General features: G+C 40.9%; 1 protein-coding gene across 1 annotated transcript in view; it reads left to right on the forward strand.

The window, feature by feature from the left end:
- TOX (thymocyte selection associated high mobility group box) overlaps positions 1-21,267 on the forward strand; it is a 384,675-nt gene that overhangs the window by 327,508 nt on the left and 35,900 nt on the right. Inside the window, exons 5-6 of the mRNA XM_006140855.3 lie at positions 3,538-3,768; positions 17,102-17,182. Coding sequence (XP_006140917.1) covers positions 3,538-3,768; positions 17,102-17,182 — 312 coding nt within the window. The remainder of the gene's footprint in view (positions 1-3,537; positions 3,769-17,101; positions 17,183-21,267) is intronic.

Consider the following 21,267-nt stretch of genomic DNA (forward strand, 5'->3'; position numbering starts at 1 on the left):
TTTTTTAATTACTATTACTAATTCTAACAAATGTTAGCACTTACTGCTTATCAGGAACCATGATAAGTGCTCGTAAACAAAATTAGATCCCGTCTTCATAGTGCTTACATTCCTGGATAGAAAAACATCTAACAACCACACAAGTTACTGCGTAATTATAAACTCGGTACATGCCATGAGGAAAAATGTATGGGACCAAACAAGTGAATCACACGAACTCATATTTGAGATATCCCTGAGACTCACACAGAAGTGGATGATTATCTGTTGATGATAATGTGTATGGTATCTTCAGCTGCAATGGTGTGATGTGTATTCATGCTGGGTAAATTCACTTTATAAGACGTAGTAATGTATAGTGATTGAGCGTATAAAATAAATTTTAAAAAGAGAGATGTCAAATAGCGATAGTTTTTATGCATACAAAACTGAGGGAAGACGTGACTTGCCAATCATCCCCCCACACATGGTAATGGAAAATAAGTATAGGTTTACCTGATAAGAGCATATACAGCAAAAAGCATCAGCTTTGCTACCATCTAATGACAAGACAGAGACAGAGGAGCATAAAAGTGATTCTAACACCAGTGAGGTCAGCGAGATAGGAGTAAAACGCACAGTAGATGGTGTTATGGACCCCACAGATGAGAGAACTCTCAGGGAGAAATCAAATAAGGAAAAGATTCGAGAATGTGGCCACTCGTGACCTTATCAAGAGCTAAGTGATGAGGACACTGAAGTGAGTTGTGGAGAATGTATATCGCAGCGCAGACAACCTCTGGGAAGAACTGAGTTGTGTAAAGGAGAAAAAACATGGTCATGTGTAGCCTTAAGGCACAGAAAACATCCATGTGTTTGTTTTCTCTCTCAAGGAATTTAATTGCCAATTGCAAGAGTAGAGTTGAGAGGGTGTGAATAAAGGCACCCCTACACATCTGACTTACTCATTGTAGAGTAAGACCTGGGCAACAAGGAATTAAAAGCCTTCCAGGTCATAGGTCAAGTGTCAGCACACTGGTGGTACAGATGACCCAGGTGGGAAAGTCCCGGGTTCATGTCCCAGAACCTACACGAGCACAGGTGTATGCACACGTGTGCTCATGATCTGAGCCTGCTAAGAGTTGGGGTGGACTACGGAGTGAGGACCTTATTAAATTCCACTCCCTCTGACTCTCTCTCACAGAACAAATAAATAAATAAACTTTTGCAAAAGCTTTCCAGGTTATTCTAACTTGCAGCCATATTTGAGAACCACCATTCCAGGTCACATGGGTCCATGTGTTTAATTTAGAGCAATTAGTCCCAGTTGCCCAGGGTCAGCACTTTTCTAGTGCTGGACAGATTTACCCTGGTGCCAACAATTTCCCAGGATCAACTGTCAGATCTATCCAGAAGAAGTTATCACCCAGTGCTAATCTATATAAGCTTGTCAACTCGGTTCAGAGCATCCTGTCCCTGAGGGGTTCTTTGATCTGCTTGGGTAGGCAATTTCAGAATGATAATTTTAAACATATCTTCCTCAATAAAATCAAGACAAAGCCAAGGAATTCATTCAGCTTTTTCCCTGTCTCATTTTAGTGTGTGAGCAAAGCTTTCAAGCTGATCAGAAGATATCACAAATTAATTTGGAAGTCATTTCATTTATTTAATGAATTATTTTCAAACTTTTCATCATGTCATAATTAACATTTTAATATTGTTTTAAAGTTCTTAAAATAGGTAGATACATACCACCTCAATAATCACGAAGTGGCACAACTGCCTTATACCAGAGGAAGCAGAGATCCCAAGAAATTAACCAGGATAACATAGCTAGAAATAGAAGGCCTTGAAGCTAGATTCTCTGACATCACATCCACAAGCCTCTCAGTGTATCATGTTTTCCTTCCAACGGTGGCAACCAGTGTACATAAACAGCCCACCTAGCAATTTATCTGAATAAGGTACATGCGAAGGGACTGCAAAAAGTCTGTGGAACATGGAATTAAAGTACAATTTCCTTAGAGTAAACAAAATTTTGAAATCCATATGTAGTTTTTTCATCATAAGTATTTTCCATAAACTTTTTGAAAACCCCCTCATACCACGGTTCTTCTTAGAGGAAAAAAGTCCTAACGACAACACTAGTAGGCGAGGATCCCCCCTGCTGTAATATTGGCAGCTCTATTAGAGATCATGCACACGGGGCCTTCATTGTTTGGAGAGGCATGTGGAAAGAGAATTCTTCAGGGATAGCACTACTTTATATTCATGTCGAGTCATATAGTTTTAGAGCTGGAAAAAAATTCTAGCCAGAATCGCTCACTTGATAGAGGTGGATCAAATGGCAGGATAAGAATGAGGTGACGTCACATCTAGTTAATAACAAAGATAATATACACATGCAGTGGTCTTAGATACAGTCAGAATGATTTCTCCCAATTGCATCAGAATAACTATTCAAATTATGCAGGTATTCATAGTTGAGGACCATGACAGAAAATAGAATCTATGTTTAAACCGGGTGAGAAAAACTGTTCTAGAAATCTCTACAATCTAGATTCTGGAGATGCACTCTCCAATACAGTGGCCGTTGTTTACATGCAGCTATTTAGATTGTTTTGTTTTGTTTGTTTTTGCTAAGGGTGCATGTGCTCACTGTACAGAGACAGAGAGAGTAGGAAAGTGAGAAATGGCCCCTTGAGGGGGATGCAATTCTTTCTCTTCCATTCTCCTCTCAGAATTTTGGGCATGCACGTACACGCGCCCAGTGGGATTTTTCAAACTGCCAGGTCTTAGACTCAAACTATGGTGTGGGCTATGTGGGATCCAGCTTCCTTAACCTCCATGCCACCCGCTGCCCTGCTATTTACATTTTTTAAAGGTTAGAAGTCTGGTTCCTTATTCACTCTAGCCTCATTCCAAGGGCTCATGAACTTTACGGTTACTGGCTACCCTACAGAATAGTGCAAGTTATAGGACTTTACCACCATTGCAGAAAGTTCCACGGATGAGCACTGACCTTAACCATGCCATTCCCTGAACTACAGGCATTGCTAGGTTTTTCCAGCAGCACTCCTTAGGCCTTCGTGCAAGGTCAAAAGCCATCCAACTATCGATTGGACATGTTACCCCCCTCTTTGATATGACAATCATAATTAGGAAGGATTAAACTCCTCAGAAGAAAGCGAGTTCGATTGTTCACCCACTAGCATTACCACAGGAGACATGTGCTTCCGTTCACAGATATAGTAAAAGAACGAAAGAAAAAGGAGAGTCAAAGCTAATACTTAATAGAATGACATTATAAAAAGAACCAACAAATGTTTCAAAGCTATGTGAATTAAGCTGGAAAAAGGATGAATATGAAGATGACATAAAATATAAAGATTTATATGTGGAAAAACAACCACAAATACAAGTGTCCCTTAGTAATGTCTGTTTGAGTGCTATGTACGCACGGGTGAGGCTCTGTGACTAAGTCTCAAAGGAAAACAAGATGACTTGGCTTCGAGTGTTCTGAGTTCCTGTCTAATTCTGTTTTGATTTTAATTTCAGATCAATGGTGGAGAGAAGCGGCCTGCCTCTGACATGGGGAAAAAACCAAAAACTCCAAAGAAGAAGAAGAAGAAGGACCCTAATGAGCCCCAGAAGCCCGTGTCTGCCTATGCGTTATTCTTTCGTGATACTCAGGCTGCCATCAAGGGCCAGAATCCTAATGCTACCTTTGGTGAAGTCTCTAAAATTGTGGCTTCCATGTGGGATGGTTTAGGAGAAGAGCAAAAACAGGTAAGAGGGGATTGAGAATGGAGTGGAAACCAACAGTGTTTTCACAATTTGAGACGGTGTATGTACTCTAAATAAATGGGCTCCAAAAGCTTTGGGTAGCTTCCTCAGATACCAGAACTAAGACTAGGAACGTATGTGTTGGAAACAGACTTTAGTAGATATTCACGTAATGTTACATTTCTTTATTACCGCTTTGTCTCAAAGTTTGTACTGTGCAGTTTTGAGAGGGACATTTCTACATCCCAGCCAAGATGATATTGCATCATTCCTTAACACTGCCAACGCGATCATAAAGACAAAAAGAAAAATCCTGAAAGTATTTTGAAAACTGTCTCCACTCTCTTCAGCACTTATTATTAATCCTTTTGTCATCAAAACTCTCTTTGATATTTGCTAAATAAACCTCAAATTGAACGATTTCTACTTTAGCCATTCTCTAACAACTACCAGAGCATGTTATTCAATCCTTGATATATGTTTATACCATATTTCTAGCCTGGGTTAAACAGGACCAGATGCCTGGTTTTCTTCTTCTCTTGTGAATTGCCCTGGTGTGATTGAGGACCATTTTTAGGGCCATGAGAGACTTCATGGAAAGGGAGGGGGAGGGCTCAGTCAATGGAGGTAACCCACGGAAAGAAAGAATTACTGATCCCCTGTTACTAAACTGACCACTAGATGCCCATTATCACCATCTAGAATCTCACGGTCACAAAGAAAAAATGTAAATAGGAATTTTCATTAATATAAGTCATTGGAATGATTAGATTGCGCAACTTCAGCCACTGCAGAATACCGAATTGCATTAATGGATTGGTTTCGTATTTGATTCTTGACAGAGGCAGGACTCTACCTCTCCTTCTTATGTCCTTTAAAGTATGTAAAAAGCAGAAAATCTCAAGCCTATTTATGCATCTACAAGAACTTAGATGTTGAAACTCTATGAAGGGGGTACCTTCAAAAAATTCATGGAAGGTTCTTTCTGTAGAAATATCACACAGAGATTTCAGACATATTTTGCACCAAAATAAATTCGTACTTTAATTTCACTTTTCCATGAATTTTTGAAGTGCCTTGTGTATGTATCAAATCTGTAATATACATAGGGTTTATATTCTTAAAAGCAGTTTCACATTACTTATCTTATGTTTCTATTCAGTAGTTGTGGATATAAGGGAAATTATCCCAAATTTGCAGGTTATGAAATAAAGCCAGACGAATTTAATTGATTGATTGATGCATCAAATATTGTAGAGCACTTATGTGCCAGGCACTGTCCTGGGCACTGGGGGTATAGAAAAGAACAAGATGAGCAGGCCCCACAGTGTTGAACGATTTGTCTAAGACGATAGGCTTGGACATAGAATAACTGTGATTAGAACTCATCGCTCAACTTCAGTCCTCCTCCTAACAAACCCTGTGAAATCAATGACATTGTAATGATAAAACCAGTTGCAAAGGACATAGAATCTGCCCTGGCCAGCTTTCTCCAACTTCCCTTTTCTGTACATCAAAGCTGTCTTCTATAATCTGAAATCTCTACACTTTTCTTATATCCTTTTTTAAACTGTCAGTCTGCAGGGGTGCTTCGTAGAAAGCATGGGCATTCCGTGTGTAGCCCTGTATTGCAGGAGTCATCTTTAAGACCGAGAAACACACCACTGATGTCTCCTCCATGCACTCGATTATAAACATCCCTATTAAGAGAGCAGCTGACATTGTGCTATGGGAGTCTAACAGAATCCTAATAAAGTTGTTTCAGGATTTTAGAGCTGGGTCAGTTTGCTCCCAGATCAGAGACGTGGCTCCCAAGTGACAGTCAGATGATCATGGTGGAACGGTGCAGTGTGACTTCACTCCTCCCCTGAGTAGAGCATAGCTGAATGAGAAGCCAAGCACATTACATACCAGGAATCCCAGCCCCATCCTGTTCTCTGGGCTATGCCACCTTACCACTTCGTATGAAGACATACCTTTCTGCTCCAGGAACCCTGTGTATTCCTGAACATACACCAGGTTCCACTACTATAAAATCTTTCACTTCGTGAGCTAAAATGTCCCAGAGGAGGAGTCCAGAAAGTGATTCCCCTCCCTAAGGGTTGCGTGCAGCAACTCTGGTTCATCAGGACACGTTCGTGACCCCTTCTGCAGGCTCAGCCCCTCTCTGCACTTGGGACTCAGCGACAGAGCTGGGAACATTGCTCCCAGGCTCTTTGATGCTGCCTTAGCTTCTACTTTGTCAGAAGATATATTCCGAGAAGCAGCAGTGGCCCGCACTACCAAGCCACTTAGTTTTCTTACCTTCCCTGACCCAGTTACCTTTACCTAATCATTTCCCATGCATACAACCAGTGCTTCTGAAAGAAGGAGGTCCGCAAAGGCCTTCCTGAGCCTATGATTGTTCCTTTCCAATATCAATATTAAAAATAAGTGTCTGTATTCATATATCAGGTAGAAAAGGATAATGTTCTTATGATGAAAATTGGGTGATTCCTCAAGGCAGTAAATATAAAGCAGCAGGTTTCTCCCTTCTAATTCTATTATAACAAGGCTTTTCCTTTTTATTAGAGCAAAAGGGGATTATTAAGATAGTATTCCATATTCTTTTTTGTCTAGCCATATACAGTATTTATAGAACCAAGTACATGAGAGTCACTATCCTCAATTGTCACATTGAAAAAGGAAATTACTCCCATTCTCCCAACTGGCTTTCAAAATTGAGGTGGAGGCTTCCTATTATGATTACGATTAGGATGTAATATTCAAGGCTCTTTAATTGCATGTCTATGATGACAAAACATTTCTCTCTTCCTCTTTTGCATTGGATTTTCAATTTAATAAGTAACCTGTGACGAGTCTGCCTTTGGGTTCTCTCTTAATTGAAATAGTTGAGGTTTGGGGAGAGAATGCATTTTATAAATAAAGAATGAAATTACATAATAATTGAGCTCTATGACTCGTTGGGCACAATAAAATAATTTCGTAATCAAAATCCAGTGGCTAATACAAAAGTTATGCCAAGATATTTAAGGAAATATCTTGGTAGAAATAACTCTTGTTTTCTTACAAAACAAAAAGTAAACATTTTAAAACTCGAGCACTCATTCGAGAGTTCCCCAAACAAGATTCGGAGAGCAGTTTTGGTCACTCTAACGTGGTTTGCCCCACACTTTCTACTCCCTTGACCTCATGAGGGTTCCACACAGCCTGTCCTTTCCTTGAGAAAGAGAATCTTGCTTAATAAAAAGACTGAGACCACGAATGATGATAAAGGCATGGTTTAAGATGCACGCAGGCTGTAAGCCCATCCCAGTAGGACACCCCAAACGACACACAGAGAGAGAGGCTCAAATGAATGAAATCAGACAAAAGGGAGCATGCTGCCTCGATGGGCCACGTGGCTGCCCTTCCCTGATGGTTGAACAAGTTGCCAGCAGAGCGAACGTGCCTGCCTACAACGCACATTTGGGCATCCAGGAGATGTCAGCAGAACATCCCAGCAAGTGTTATTATGGCGTGTGACCACCTGTTCTTTCTCTTTGCATTGACTCATTGTGCCAACATTCTAGAATATCACTGTTTCAAACTTTAATTCATTGTATTTTATTCGTATTTAATATTCAAATTGGGGAGTACACATATTGCCGTGTATTTTTAAAGGAACGTTCCCCAGAGCCAATCCGAAGCAGACTATTAAACTTCAAAATTTGGGGCCAGTGTCCCTGTTACAGAGCAGACCCACGGGACGCTAGCTGCATTGTGTGTACAGAACAGACCCACGGGACGCAAGCTGCATTGTGTAGGCAGTTGGTTGGGGTCGAAGGCTGAGCTTTCGCGTGCCACAGTTGTTTGAAAATCCTGTTGTCATGTAGCCCACGATTATGAGCAGCTACAAATATAAACAGGAATTGGGGAAAATGGACACAATTATCGATGACTTACTGGGGGCTCAGCAAATTACAATATTTAAGGAAAAACAGCTATTAGTGAGATTACGATTGAATGTTTTCTTGACAGCCAGAGGGAATGTGACTAATAGAGCTACTGTGTGTTTATATCACATGCTTCCTCATTGTGGAGTGTAGGCGGGATAAGAAGCCGCTGCAGAAGGGCAGATCTTTATTTTCAGAATCCATGGTGAGTGAGAAACTATATGTACTTTGGTTTCTGTGAAGAATCTTTCAAAGAAGAGAAATCAAAAGGAAGCTGAAAGAAGCGATAAAAATCCTCCAGGAACACAAAACCTCCCTTATGAATCATTCCTACCAAAGCCGCTGAACAAACTCCACATATCAGAGATCTCTCCATTTTAATACTTTGGAAGATGGTGCTGAATCTGGAATGGGAACCAAATTGTGTTTGGGATTCCAACCGGGGGTTTTAAATGCTAATGACTCGTAAGACAATGAAGAGCCCATTTCAGAAGCATACTAAGTTGTTTAAAAGGCACCAGATGGAGAAAGGGAAATAAAACATAAGTATTGCTGTGATGTTGGTCTCCGCTACTTATCTTTCACTGACTGGAACCTACAGAGAGGGAAAAATAATAAGTGAACAATAGCACGCCCTTTGAATTAGGCTCCTTGGAGTTTCAGCAACCCTCAGCATCTTTTTTATGAGGTTCCAGCTAAATTTCCTGTCTACCTCCATTATTCCCGAGTTCCCTGATTCTAGTCACTGTGGCGTTGAATCCAGGCTCGCAGTGACAGCGCAGAGCAAATCAACCCCCTGTAAAATCAAAGAGCCTGCTCAGCTCTGAAGCAGAAAGTGCAGGTCCAAAGGGGTTAAAGGGTTCCTGGGTCCTTCTCAGCCATGGAAAGCCAGCTCGTAGTGGGAAGCAAAGTCACCTTAAATCAGGACCAGATGTAAATGACTAAATGAACCTTAAGTTCCTAATTGGAGACACAGTCGGGCTGTAATACATTTAGCAAATTACAAACAAAATGTTCTTGTTTACATTACATTAAATGGCTTTCAAGCTGCAGCCAGAGAACTAAATAAACACGCTGTTATGCTAAAAATGGAGTGGAAAGCCTGTTCCGATTTTGGTGCATGCAGGAGAAACCACAGCCAGTGGTGCCCAGAGAGTGTATTTTTGTCGTCGCGAGCCCCATCGTGGAAGAGCAGAGTGGATTTACCTCGAGATCCCGAGCCTAATGAGCAGATATCACTTGCAGGGAGACTGTGTGAATACTGTAACATATGCCTTCTTTCAGGAGGTATAATTCATACCCAAGGATATTAGGCATAGCAGTTCAGCTCAACAGCAACACCTCATTATTTTATCCCTCAGTATTTATTCCTATGTTTGACGCCTCCTGAAATTACTGTTAATGTGTTTATATAAGGGCAGATCTGACACAAGTGGGAAGAATGTAATTTCCTACTCATTCTTTCCTGCTGCTATGTCCTCTTCCCTGGTAGAAGTGGCAAGTGTAAATAGTTAATTTGCTTCAATTATGAGCCTGTCCTGCTAAATTAGAAGCAGCAGGGATATGAAGAGCCAGAATTATACTTATGAGGCAGCTGACAAATCCTCTGAGCCCACAGAATCAAATCATTTACTCCTCATTGGTGCTCAAACACCCACTACATAACTGCTGCTGCCCCCCCCCATCTTATAATAAAATTTGGATTTTATGTCATCAATACTTAAGGTTAAAGAAAATCCTGTTGCTCTGTAACATTCACATGTGTGTTTATCTTGGCCATTTCCTTAGAAACAGTCCTCGTTTTCCTCATTTATTTTTAAGCTAAGAGTAATAGATGAGTAAAACAATTGCTCTTGCAGAAACTGTAGAGTATAAGCCAAGTGTATATTCATAGATTTGAAACTGAGCGATGAAAACTATTACCTAAAATGGTGGGCATATTTTACTTTTAAAACCCAGGTATTTATCCATGCATGTAATTATTGGGACATAAATGTAATACTGCATCCCTTCATGGGCATAGACACATGTTGTATGTATGCACAGATAAGTGTACGCCCATACGCGAGCAGACATTGTTTCTGAAAGTTTCCACAAGGGGCTGGGCAGCGCCACAGCAGCAGCTCTGCCAGACTGGTCCAGGCAAGAAGGTTCTAGGTTCGCGTTGGGAGTCCTCCCTGAGGACCTGCCCTCCAGGGGCACTCACGTGCCTGTGATCCATGACTGGCCGAGGCGGGAGTCAAGACAGTTGACTGTGGCAGCAAGACCCTGTAGGAGGGTGTGCCCTCCCTCTCTCTCTCACTCGCTTGTGGAAAAGTAATAACATTTTAAAAAGAAAGAAGATTTGCATGGCGTTGGTAGAGACATAATTCAAGCAAAATTCTCATTCAAGTCTGTAGTGCTTTATGTATTACTGATAAACAGGGCCAGCAGTTAGTGTAATGGCTATGTTGCTGGACTCCCATGTAGTTAACCACTGTTCCAGTCCCGGACCCGGTGGTTTAAACTCACACCGGGCACGTGTGCGTGCATGCCCAAGATCCTGAGAGGAGAATGGAGGAGGAGGGATTGTGGCATGGCCATCCCCCCGGAGGGGTGATTTCTTGCTTTCTGTCTCTCTGTCTCTCTCTCTCTTTCTGGTGAGCACATGCGCCCTATAGCAAAAACCTCCAAAAAAAAACCCCAACATATTATTGATAAACATGTTTGGGTAATCTCTATATCTGTGTATCGAATCCTCTGTCGTCATTGATGTACATTTTAATTTAGAAAATGCAGTTCAGTGACTCATCCTTAGCACTCACGCTAGTTCTGACTCATAGAAGCAGGAACATGAGAGCAGGGATTATACACACAATACTATTTCCCAAGTACCTACTACGTACCATGCTCTTCTCTGTGCACTGGGGCTTCATCAATGAGCAAAATAGATCTGCCTGGCCAGTTGTCTCCCAGAGAAGTAGCCAAAGAAGTTCCCGCCACTAGAAGGAGCCAGTGAGCACACAAAGAGGACTGACATCAGACAGCTTTGATCCACTCATGCTCTGCCATAAACAGTACTTGCTGTGAGATATTGGGCAAAATAATTACCTCTTCCATTTGTCTTTTCTTGCCTGTAAAATGGGAATAATAATATCAATGCATGGAGAATATAATTCCAATGCGGCATGCTCATTGGAATAATCAAACATAATACTATACATACAAAATACCTGACACAGAAAGTGCACAGTCAAGGCGTCATTTTTAATATGTTTCCATGACTTCAGCACCTCCCACCACAGTGGGCACACATTAGACACTCAATAGACCGGTGCTACTGAACATCACGCTTGGCCAACTGATCCTCACTAATCAACAGATTTTGTGCCCCCCCCTTTTCTTTTTCCAGATAAGGAGCTTGCTTCTGATTCCCACTGGCCCAGAAATAGCTCACACTAATATTGTTGAGACCATTTAGATGAATCAGACAGTTATCAAAAAAGAATCAATAGCAAGATTTTTGTCATATTGTATATTTTCAGTTCTCTGAATATGACTTTATAAAGTTCTCTGAGTTTTGGAACACTTAGAAAATGCCAAGCAAGTTGCACAAGATACTAAGGTAAACACATTTAAAAATTAAGTTCTATAAGACATACAGATGGGGCTAGCAGGTAGTGTAGTGGTTATGCCGCTGGACTCCTGCATGACCGACCATGGTTTGAGTCCTGAAACTGGCAACTTGAAAATCATGCTGGTGCGAGTGTGTGCATGCCCAAAATTCTGAGAGGAGAATGGAGGAGAAGGGATTGTGGCGTGGTCTTCTCCTCTGAGGAGGTGATTTCTCACTTTCCTTATCACACTCTCTCTCTGTCTCTCTCCTGAAAACATGTGTACCCCACAGCAAAAACATTTTAAAAAGAGAAAAAGAGACATATGGGTGGACTTGTTCTAACCGACCTAACAATAGCCTTGAAAAAAAGGTACAAAATTTTAATTCCTAAAGGATATGGCCAAGGATCGTGATTGAATTACTATTTCTTGGAGGTAACTGTATTTTCTAAGCACATTCTCTTTTTTTTGGAGAGGTTTTTGCTATAGGGCACGTGCACACATCAGACAGAAAGAGAGAGACAGAGAGACAGAAAGCGAGAAATCACCCCCCAGGGGGGCTGGCCACGCCACAATCCCTTCTCCTCCATTCTCCTCTCAGGATCTTGGGCATGCCCGCACACGCGCCCAGCGTGAGTTTTAAGCCACCAGGTCTGGGACGCAAACTGCAGTCGACTACGTAGGAGTCCAGCAACATAGCCATTACGCTAACTGCTGGTTCCTTCTAAGCATTTTCTATCAATGTGAAATTGTAGTGAAAGCAAAAGCACCCCATATTGAAATTTAACCAAAAAAAAAAAAAAAAGGTCCCTTTTAGTCTTTCAATAGTATTTATTGAATAGAATCCAGAATTGGAAGAATTATTTTTTTTTTCTTATTGGAAAAAACTATCAAAATAAACTATGACTAGAGATTAAATGAAAGGCAGAGCAGAAAAGCAGGAAGGAAGAAGGAAGAAGGAATTAAGTGGTATTTGGCCGATTTTGTTCTTCTGTAGGAGTTGGATGGATTTCTTGGGGAAGGGGGAGAAAGTAAAAGAATAAAATGACAGATTGTGTAAGAATTTGTTTTTTGTTTAAATTTGCCCCATTTATTGATACTGAACTGCTGGTTTTAAATAGGGATTACTAGTCTATGATAACATGTGTCTACACTGGCATTTAGAGCATTTCAGAAATGACTCAGTGAGTCACTAGATTACTTGAGCAGGATTTGGGTTCTCTGGAATTGCTGTTTGATGTCTATCTGCGTATGTTGTAGTTCAGCTGTTCGGTATGGTTTCGTTCAACCGCTGAGATGCAATTCTTCGATAGGATAGGGTAGCTTTCTTGGAATAACAAACCACAGCATATAACTAAGTTAGGACAGGATGAATTCAAGAGTGTTTGGATGAGCTGGGGAGAAAGATAAATGGTGTATTATGATTTTTAAGTCCTCATCTGGCCGGCGTCGGACTTTATTTCAAACAGCTGTGGACCATTTGGAAGCCACTTTGTAGCTCGACCGAGTACTAATATTTACTGTATGAATCACATACCTCTAAAATATTTGTCTTTCCCTGAGAGGGAGAGACTGATTTTTTCCCAAACTTAGCTTTGACATTAGTCAGACCATCCTCACGGGTTAGAAGGGGTGTGCGCTGGCTTAATGCTGTGGCCACTCATAGCCAAACGCAGTCCCGCGACATGTTCGATTTCTGCAAGGAGAGAACTTCCTCCATCCATGAGTAGAGACTTTGAAACCCTTCGGAGGAACTTCCTACTGATCATGTTAAAGTATCTGTTTTGAAGTAAGAATTTTTCCACTTCATCGATACGTGGAATTCATACATACTGCTATCACTCTCTCATAAATCTAAGTCGGTCTTCACACACTTCCACTAAATACGAATTCAGACAGTATCTTTGTCCAGTTGTAGAAGGTAGCAGCAAGACATACAGGGCAGGGGCTGGACAGAGGTGCAGCGGTAAAAGGCAACACCCAGCAAGGCTGACCCACATGAGAAAGTGTCAGCTCACTTCCAGAGACCTCCCTGAGCACCAGGCACGTGTGTGCCCATGGTCTGGGCTGATGGAGACTGCGGGTGGGTTGTGATGTCAGGACCCTGCTGAGGTACTGTCTCTCTCTCCCCTGCTCTCCTCTCTCTGTGCTTCTTGCACTCATGGAGGAAATAAATAAACAAAAAGAGAAAGAAAAAAGAAAAAGATAAAAAGAAAAAGAAAGATAAAAGAAAAAGAAAGAGACAGACATACAGGATGTACAATACTGGCACCATTAGTTTGTTCTCCAAGGTGAAGTTCCAATACTATTTAGAAGACCACCTCAGATTCAACTTCTGAGCTAGACCACTTTCCTTTAGATGCAATTACAGAAATATACCTTCAGAAATGACCCCCCTTTGAATTCTCCCTCTGAACATCTGCAGCTATTCAGAAAAGAGTAAATCTATCAATCTGTATAATGTGACGTGAAGAGTTTACTCTTTGCTAAAGAGCTGTTTAGGCACTTAGATGGTGATCCCATGTAGCCAATCATCAATAGCCAATGGGGAGCCATTTGTGGAAAACAGAGGACTCTGAATGCTAGTCAGGTATCTCATAACAACATCGATCTGAGTGAACACAGGGGCACACATTCAGCCTGAAATTCAGCCACTTCTCTCCCCTGGTTGTTAGGCAACACATTTCAGGAAAGTTAACACTTTGTGTAGTGCTAACTGCTAGGAGCCTAACAAAGGCATAGCATCGTCTAACGCTGTTACTGGTTCAGTAGAAACCAAATGAAAGGTCAGGTCATGGCAATACCGCCTTATCTGTCTGACCTATCCCTACTTAGAAAAGGATGCTTAGGACAATGCTTCAGACCAGAGTGTGTTATATTTGCCTTTGGAAGCCAAACAAACCCTGGGTGAGGATCACGTGGAATTGCAAAGTAATAAAACATGATAGAAATACTTAGGGTATATGCATGTGTGCTACCATCAAAGATATATTTACTAAATATGAGAGGGCTTTGAAAAGTTCATGCAAAAATGAAACTAAAGTAGGGATTTATTCTAGTGCAAAAAAATTTAAGTCTATGCATAGTTGGTTTTTTTGAGTGTTTTTGTTTGTTTGTTTTTTGTCATAGTGGGCATTGTCCATGAATTTTTTTTAAAGGTCCTCTTATATTTGCTTTCAAGTTCCAAATAGGATTTCTACGTGTGGGGGAGGAAAAAGTCTCTTAAAACAGTTCTGCGGTATTAAAAGTAAATGTAAACATTGTCAGTTTAAGGATATTAATTAGAAGTCATGTTTTAGAGTAGAGGTTTAAGGGAAAACTCTAAACAGAAATCTGTCTGTCAACAAAAAGTACATGAATACACCAGGAGAAACCTGTGTTTCTGATTATGGCTACACAGACATGTAGTATACACAGGTCATACAGGTCAGAGGCATTTACTCTCCTCCAGCTTTTATTTGTTTTCATTGTGTGAATTGAAAAAAAAAAGAGAGAATCTGGATTTGGGTCAGTAGATGGCGTAGTGGTCACAGCGCTGGACTTCTGCATGGTCAGCCTCAGTGTAGTCCTGGACCGGGTGATTTGAAAATCAAGCCACGCACATGTTGTGTGCATGGCAAAGATCCTGGGAGGAGATTGGAGGAGAAGGAATTGTGGTGTGGCCATCCCCTTCAGGGGAGTGATTTCTCACTTTCCTTTTCACTGTCTCTCTCTTTTCTTTCTCTCTCTCTCTCTCCCCGGCAAGCGCATGCACCCTATGGCAAAAACCTCTTAAAAGAAAAAATAATAAATAATAATCTGGATTTGACTTCCAATAATTAGTTCAGCAAATTTAGAATATTTTTGAGGTTGAACCAGAAGATTTATTAGCTTTTTACTAAGGAAAACTCCTAAACAGGATTTTTAATATTTCTTTAGTTTCATGCTAAGTAAAGGCGGTACTGTGATTCTATGATAATATTCTACTCATTCTTAATTCCTTATTTTAATTGACTTTTTATTATAACAAGATGCCAAATGTTAAAGTCAAGGCTAAAGACCTCCCTAAAGGAGAATAATTAGCACATTCATTTCATAGAGTTGTGTTAAAGTAATGTTGACAAGGTTAGACATTTGTTTACTGTAAGTAAAATGTTCTGCTTTAATTAAAATATTCATGAGCAAATAATATTTCTCACATGTTGAATTTCACAGTTGGGTACTGGACCCAGCCAACCACAGTCAATATTAGAAACCATAAATTGACCTCTGCTGCCAACTGGCAAATAGTCAGTCTTTGCACGTAGTTTATATTTAACTACTCTAATTCTAAAGCCACTTTTCAATAGTGATCTGTGTCTGTTTTTGAGCTCATTAGTGTAAAATATTAGCCAAGCCTGTTCCCTGCTGTAAAATTCAGGCTGTAGAAAATTTAAGCTACTTGTATCAATGAAAATGCATTTCCATTTGCACAATAAGTGGTGAAAAATGTCTTAGTCATTCAAGCTGATTTTAAAAGATTGCGAAAAATATACCCTAAAGCCTTTAAAGAATCACTTTACGGTAGCGGACAACTGTATGGCTTCACTTTGCTCATCTCTCATCTTCACCTCTGACGATTCCTCTCGTCTACCTTAGGGATGTGACCTTAGCATACGAACAAGTCGTGTTTCAGTACTTGGCTCAATTTAAATGATTTTACTTTTCCTTTCAAAATGACTCCCTCTTGGACCAGCGGTTGGCGTGGTGGTTGAGGAGCTGGACTCCCACATGACTGACCACGGTCTGAGTCCAGGACCTGGCAGCTTGCTTTAGCACTTTCTCTCTCTCTCTCTGTCTCTCTAGTGAGTACACATGCCCTATAGCAAATTTAAATATAAATTTATAAAATAAAATTAAATCAGCAATTTTAAAAAATAAAAATTCTCTCTCAAAAATGAAAAACTACTCTAAATGGAAGTTCATTTTGTAACATTTGTACCTTTTCAAAATGAAGTGTCCCCAGATCCATGTTGTCCCATGTTTCACTGGAAAAAAAATGACCAGAGGAGACCTCACACATCACAGGGGACGCCTGCCACCCTCAGCCACTTAGAGCCCTGGTCCACTCCTAGATGTGTCTTTAACTACGACCTCTGATTTCTGAGTCTTTTTTTTTTTTCCTTTTAGAAAGAGATTTTTTTTTTTTATATATAGGGCGCATGCGCTCACCAGAAAGAGAGAGACAGAGATGGAAAGCGAGAAATCACCCCCCTCCCCCAGGAGGGATGGCCCCACCACAATCCCTTCTCCTCCACTCTCCTCTCAGGATCTTGGGCACACACGCGCACACACCTGGTGTGTTTTAAGCTGCCGTGTCCAGGACTCAAATTGCGGTCAGCTACGTGAGAGTCCAGCAATGTAACCATTATGCCATCTGCTGGTCCCTGGTTTCATATTTAGGATGGAACGTATGTGTAAGAATTTGAATGCACTGTAGAACTATCTCCCATTATATAAATATGAATGCCTTATTTACTCATGGGTGGTGTCCCTGGGGATCTTCTTCAATACCATCTTTCTAAGCCAACTACCTCCACTCTCAAAGTAACCCATATGCTTTATGTAAAATGTAAAATTTTACTGTTGTTAATCTTCTTTTATACTCTAGTGCCATACTTCTTTAAAATCTGTTTCAGTAAGAAAATACAATTTGGGGGAGATATATATTATTATATTATATAATTATATATATGTATATGTGTGTGCAATTATCATTCTGTATTGTACTTCTCTGCAAACAAAAGCAGATGCACTTTCTAATTTAAGACTTTCCGTTGTCATTGCAGGTCTATAAAAAGAAAACCGAGGCTGCAAAGAAGGAGTACCTGAAGCAACTAGCAGCATACAGAGCCAGCCTTGTATCCAAGGTAACGTGGGAGCGTGTGGTATTATGATGGATAGTGGCCATCTCCATATGGAATTTGATACTCATTTTAAAGCATAAAAGCTCACTTTAACATTTCTACACAATCTTCTTTCTGGAAAAAAAAGGAAAAAGTATATCCTAAATAAACGATATGTTTTGAAAATATTTGTTCATCACTGAAAGACCAGAGCAGCATCCCCTGGGTGTTTTGTAAAACACTGTCCACCTGTGGATCGTTAATTGTATGGGTTAGCCACAGTGCATTTGTAATTCTGAGCTAACCTTCTAATTCTTCATATCCTATTCTTAAATGTTTTTCCCACTTCCATTTCATAGGCCTTTACTGAGGAGATGCCAACTGCTTTATATTCTAGCATCATTACAGCATTATGAGGAGATAAGCCAGAAAAGGGGGGAAAAAATGGCATCCTTTTGTTTGAAAACAAAATTACCACTTGAAAATATTTTGTGCTTTAGAATATCTTAAACACTGGGTTTTTTCTGTTATGTAAATACTCGTAAGTTGACTGTGTTTGGTCTCATGTTATTAAAGATACATTTTGCTCACAGAATTTTCAGAGGGTTTGGGCTAAGCAGCACAATGGTAACGCACTGCTCAAGCAAAGCTAAATCCATATGGAAGATCACGGGTTTGAGTCCCACGTTGACCATACATCCCAGGTGTGCATGCCCACAATCCTAGCTCAGAAGACTTCAGAGGGGTTGCAGTGTGAGACCCTGATGAGGGTACTTGTCTCTCACTCTCATGAAAGAAACAATTTTTTTTTAGAAAAGGCATTCTTGGAGAAGTAACCTTCAAGACCATGGGCTGAGTCTGTAGGAACTAGGCCCTGTGTTAGCTCACATCCACATGGGCTTTCTTTGCATGCTATGGCCCAGGGCTCTGGATATCATCCCATTCATCCACAAAACTAACTTGTTTTTCCATCTACAAATATCCATTTCTATTCTAGCAACTCTAAAATAATCATATAAATTAGTCTTTAATGAGGAAAATTCATACTGAATATCCCAATACTGAGAAAAGAGAGTAGAAAGTACAAATGCATAAGAAATTCAACACACTATGTGTTGGTGTAATTCCAGCTCCCGTGGCACATCTAGTGGGGAAAGTTACTAGTCATGACTTAACTTTACAAGTCTAGCTCTTCTGTTGGGATGGAGCCTGTGTGCATGGGGGAGGGGTGCACCCTCATACCCTCAGCAAAGTCTCATCAACTGTGATCCCCAGTCTGTAGCCCTCCAACTCCACAGGAACCTGGGCACCCATCCCTGTGCCCTGTGTGGTTTCAGCCAACCCGGGAATCCAAACCTATGCTGCCTTGCAGGGAGGGCACTTGCCTTACTGCTGCATCAGAGCAACTGGGCCTAGCTCTTCAAGACAGTCTCACTATGAGCCTCACACGTTCTAGTTCATCCAACTACTTATGAAGCTCTTTCTGCTTTCTGCTGATACCATCTCATAATTCTGTATATGTATAGAATTCACAGAATGTGTGCAAAATTACAACAAAAACATGAAGTACAAAATATTAGATCCAGGCAGCCCTTGGATTCGTCATGTTCATATTGTTGTGATTAGTATGCCAAAAATATAAGGGGACTTAAAAAAAAATGAATTTTCCTTATCTCACCCAAGATAAGTTTCTTTTTAAACATTTTAAAATAGAGTTCTACTCAGAGTGTTTTTACATATGAGAAAATCAATACGTGAAGTCTCAATCCCAATACAAAGCAGTCTAGTTAATGATATGCAGATTGGCAGAATGCCATAATACTGACTAAGCCTTTACTTTCAAAACAAGTGTCCTCAGATTTGCTCCTAGCTGCAACTTTTCTTACTATTCAATATCTGAGTTGCAACCCACAGTATATGGCAATTTGTATAAATGCTGTGAATTGCCATTTCTCCATTTAAAAAACCAAGCACTTTTTTTACAGCTTACTCTGACATTTTTCTTCTCTTTAGCAGTTGGAATTTTGCTGGAGCTGTTGAATATCTATTTATGTACAACTATCTATTGTGTGTGTACAAATGGAAGGAAAGGCACAATCGTTCACTCCAGGTTAGAAAAACGACTCTGGTGGTGTAGGAGTGAGTGGATATTTGCAGTAGGGCCTTCTGGGCACTTGCAGAAAATGTACCAAACCCACCCTCCATGGCATTTGGTAACATGTAAACATCCATTTCTTTTCCATTGTAATTACGGCAAGGCAAATAATAGTCATGTATATTTAAACATTTTTTATGTCACAATTTTTTTTTTTACTAAAATAGCAATTATTCACTTATTCTGAATGATCTGAAGGAAGGCACAAAATGCTAGATGGCATAATGGTTACAATTCTAAGAACCGAGAACCGCCATGCGCCAGCCAAGCTCTGTTTCTTTCTGTTCCCATTCTGTGTTCTTCTGTGCCAGGCTCAGAGTATGCAGTGAAAAACAGGCAAATTCACCCCCTTACACATAAAGAATTTTCTCTTTAACCAGGTGGGAACAATAGTGAAAACATACACTAACTAATGATCAAAGTCTTTGAGAGTTTAAGCTTTCTGAGGGAAATGAAGCAAGGCATCTGTGAGGGCATCTGCAGAGACCCCTTTGAAGAGGTGACACTGGAACTGGGGCTCAAAGGAGGATGGTTATTTGCAGAACCAAATAGCTTACTGTAAAAGAGAGGCAGTACCACAGCAAGTACAAAGACTCAGAGTGACAAAAATGTGTCCTTAAATCAAGAGGAGGTCAGTGTGTCTGGAACAGAGTGGACAGAGGGTGTGTGGTTTGAGATGAAGCTGGGAAGATGGGCAGGGGTCTAATCATGGCGGTCTTTTAAGCTGCCAAAAGAAGCTGAGGGATACTCTGAGTAACCAAATCTCAATAGGGCTGGTGTGATTGGGTTTATTTTATTTTTTTAAGAATTATTTATTTAATTGCATTTATTATTATTTTAATTAGCTATATGATACATATGCTCCCCAGAGAAAGAGAGGGAAAGTGAGAAAGCAAGCTTTCAGGTCTGGGACTTGCACCAGTCAGTCATGTGGAAGTCTAATGCCTTAACCAACACGCTACCTGCTGGCCCATGGATTTATATTTCTAAACAATCACTCTGGTTGCATGTATTTCCTTAATCCTCATGCCTTACCCCTTGATTATCAACTTTTCACTAAAGAGGAGAACTACCATGCAGGTAACCAGTGATCCAGGCTGGCGTTGACCAAACCACGCCTTTCCACCGGGCCACGTTGCCCAAAGGTCCTAACCGTGCTCTCTCCTGCACCCCCAAACCACCCACTGTTGCAATGTCGCAGTGTGGTATTGACATTCTCTTCTCTGAGGTCATTCTCTTTAAGCTTTTTTATTCATTTCTTCCACAAACAAGAGGGACAGAAACAGAGAGGCAGCACGCCCTACAGGGTCTTGTCTCTGCGATCGACCTCCAGCCTCTGGACACACGCATGCCCAGCATACTCAGGGAGGTCTCCAGACTCCAGCCCAGAATCTGGCCCCAGCTTGGCCTCACAGAGCATTGCATTTTACTGCTGCACCACTATTCGGCCTTTAAGGTCCTTTTTCTTTTTGTCCATAAAAACCTGTGTCAGCCAAAGCACCATGTCCATTTTCCGAAGTCCTCGCCAGCAGCTTTGATTTACTCCTCCAGAGCTAGGTATTTTGTTGCCTATTTTCTATGCACTGCTTTCATTCATTTCACCAAATAAGGCTTGGCATTCCTAGGCCAGTAGATCGCCTCGTTACTCTGGCCACATCATGGTCAGCTGCTTCCACCGCGGGCTGGCCTCCGAATCCAGCGCAGGGCTGCACCATGTCAGGCACAGGGCCAGGTGCTGAGAGACAAAGATGAATACGACAGCTCCGAGTGGAATGTTTTCTGACACTTGGAAGGTTTGACGCTCTGCTCTAAAATTAGCTGCTTCTTACAGAACATAATCGAAAAGCAGAAATAACCAGTGACCATCTACTCTACCTATGAAACTGAGTCCTGGGGTTAACAGTGCCCCCCATTTCTATGACTGCTTCTTTCGTTTAAATGCACTTCCGACCAC

The sequence above is a fragment of the Tupaia chinensis genome, unplaced genomic scaffold (assembly GCF_000334495.1).
Source record: "Tupaia chinensis unplaced genomic scaffold, TupChi_1.0 Scaffold000046_3, whole genome shotgun sequence".
Classification (NCBI taxonomy): domain Eukaryota; kingdom Metazoa; phylum Chordata; class Mammalia; order Scandentia; family Tupaiidae; genus Tupaia; species Tupaia belangeri.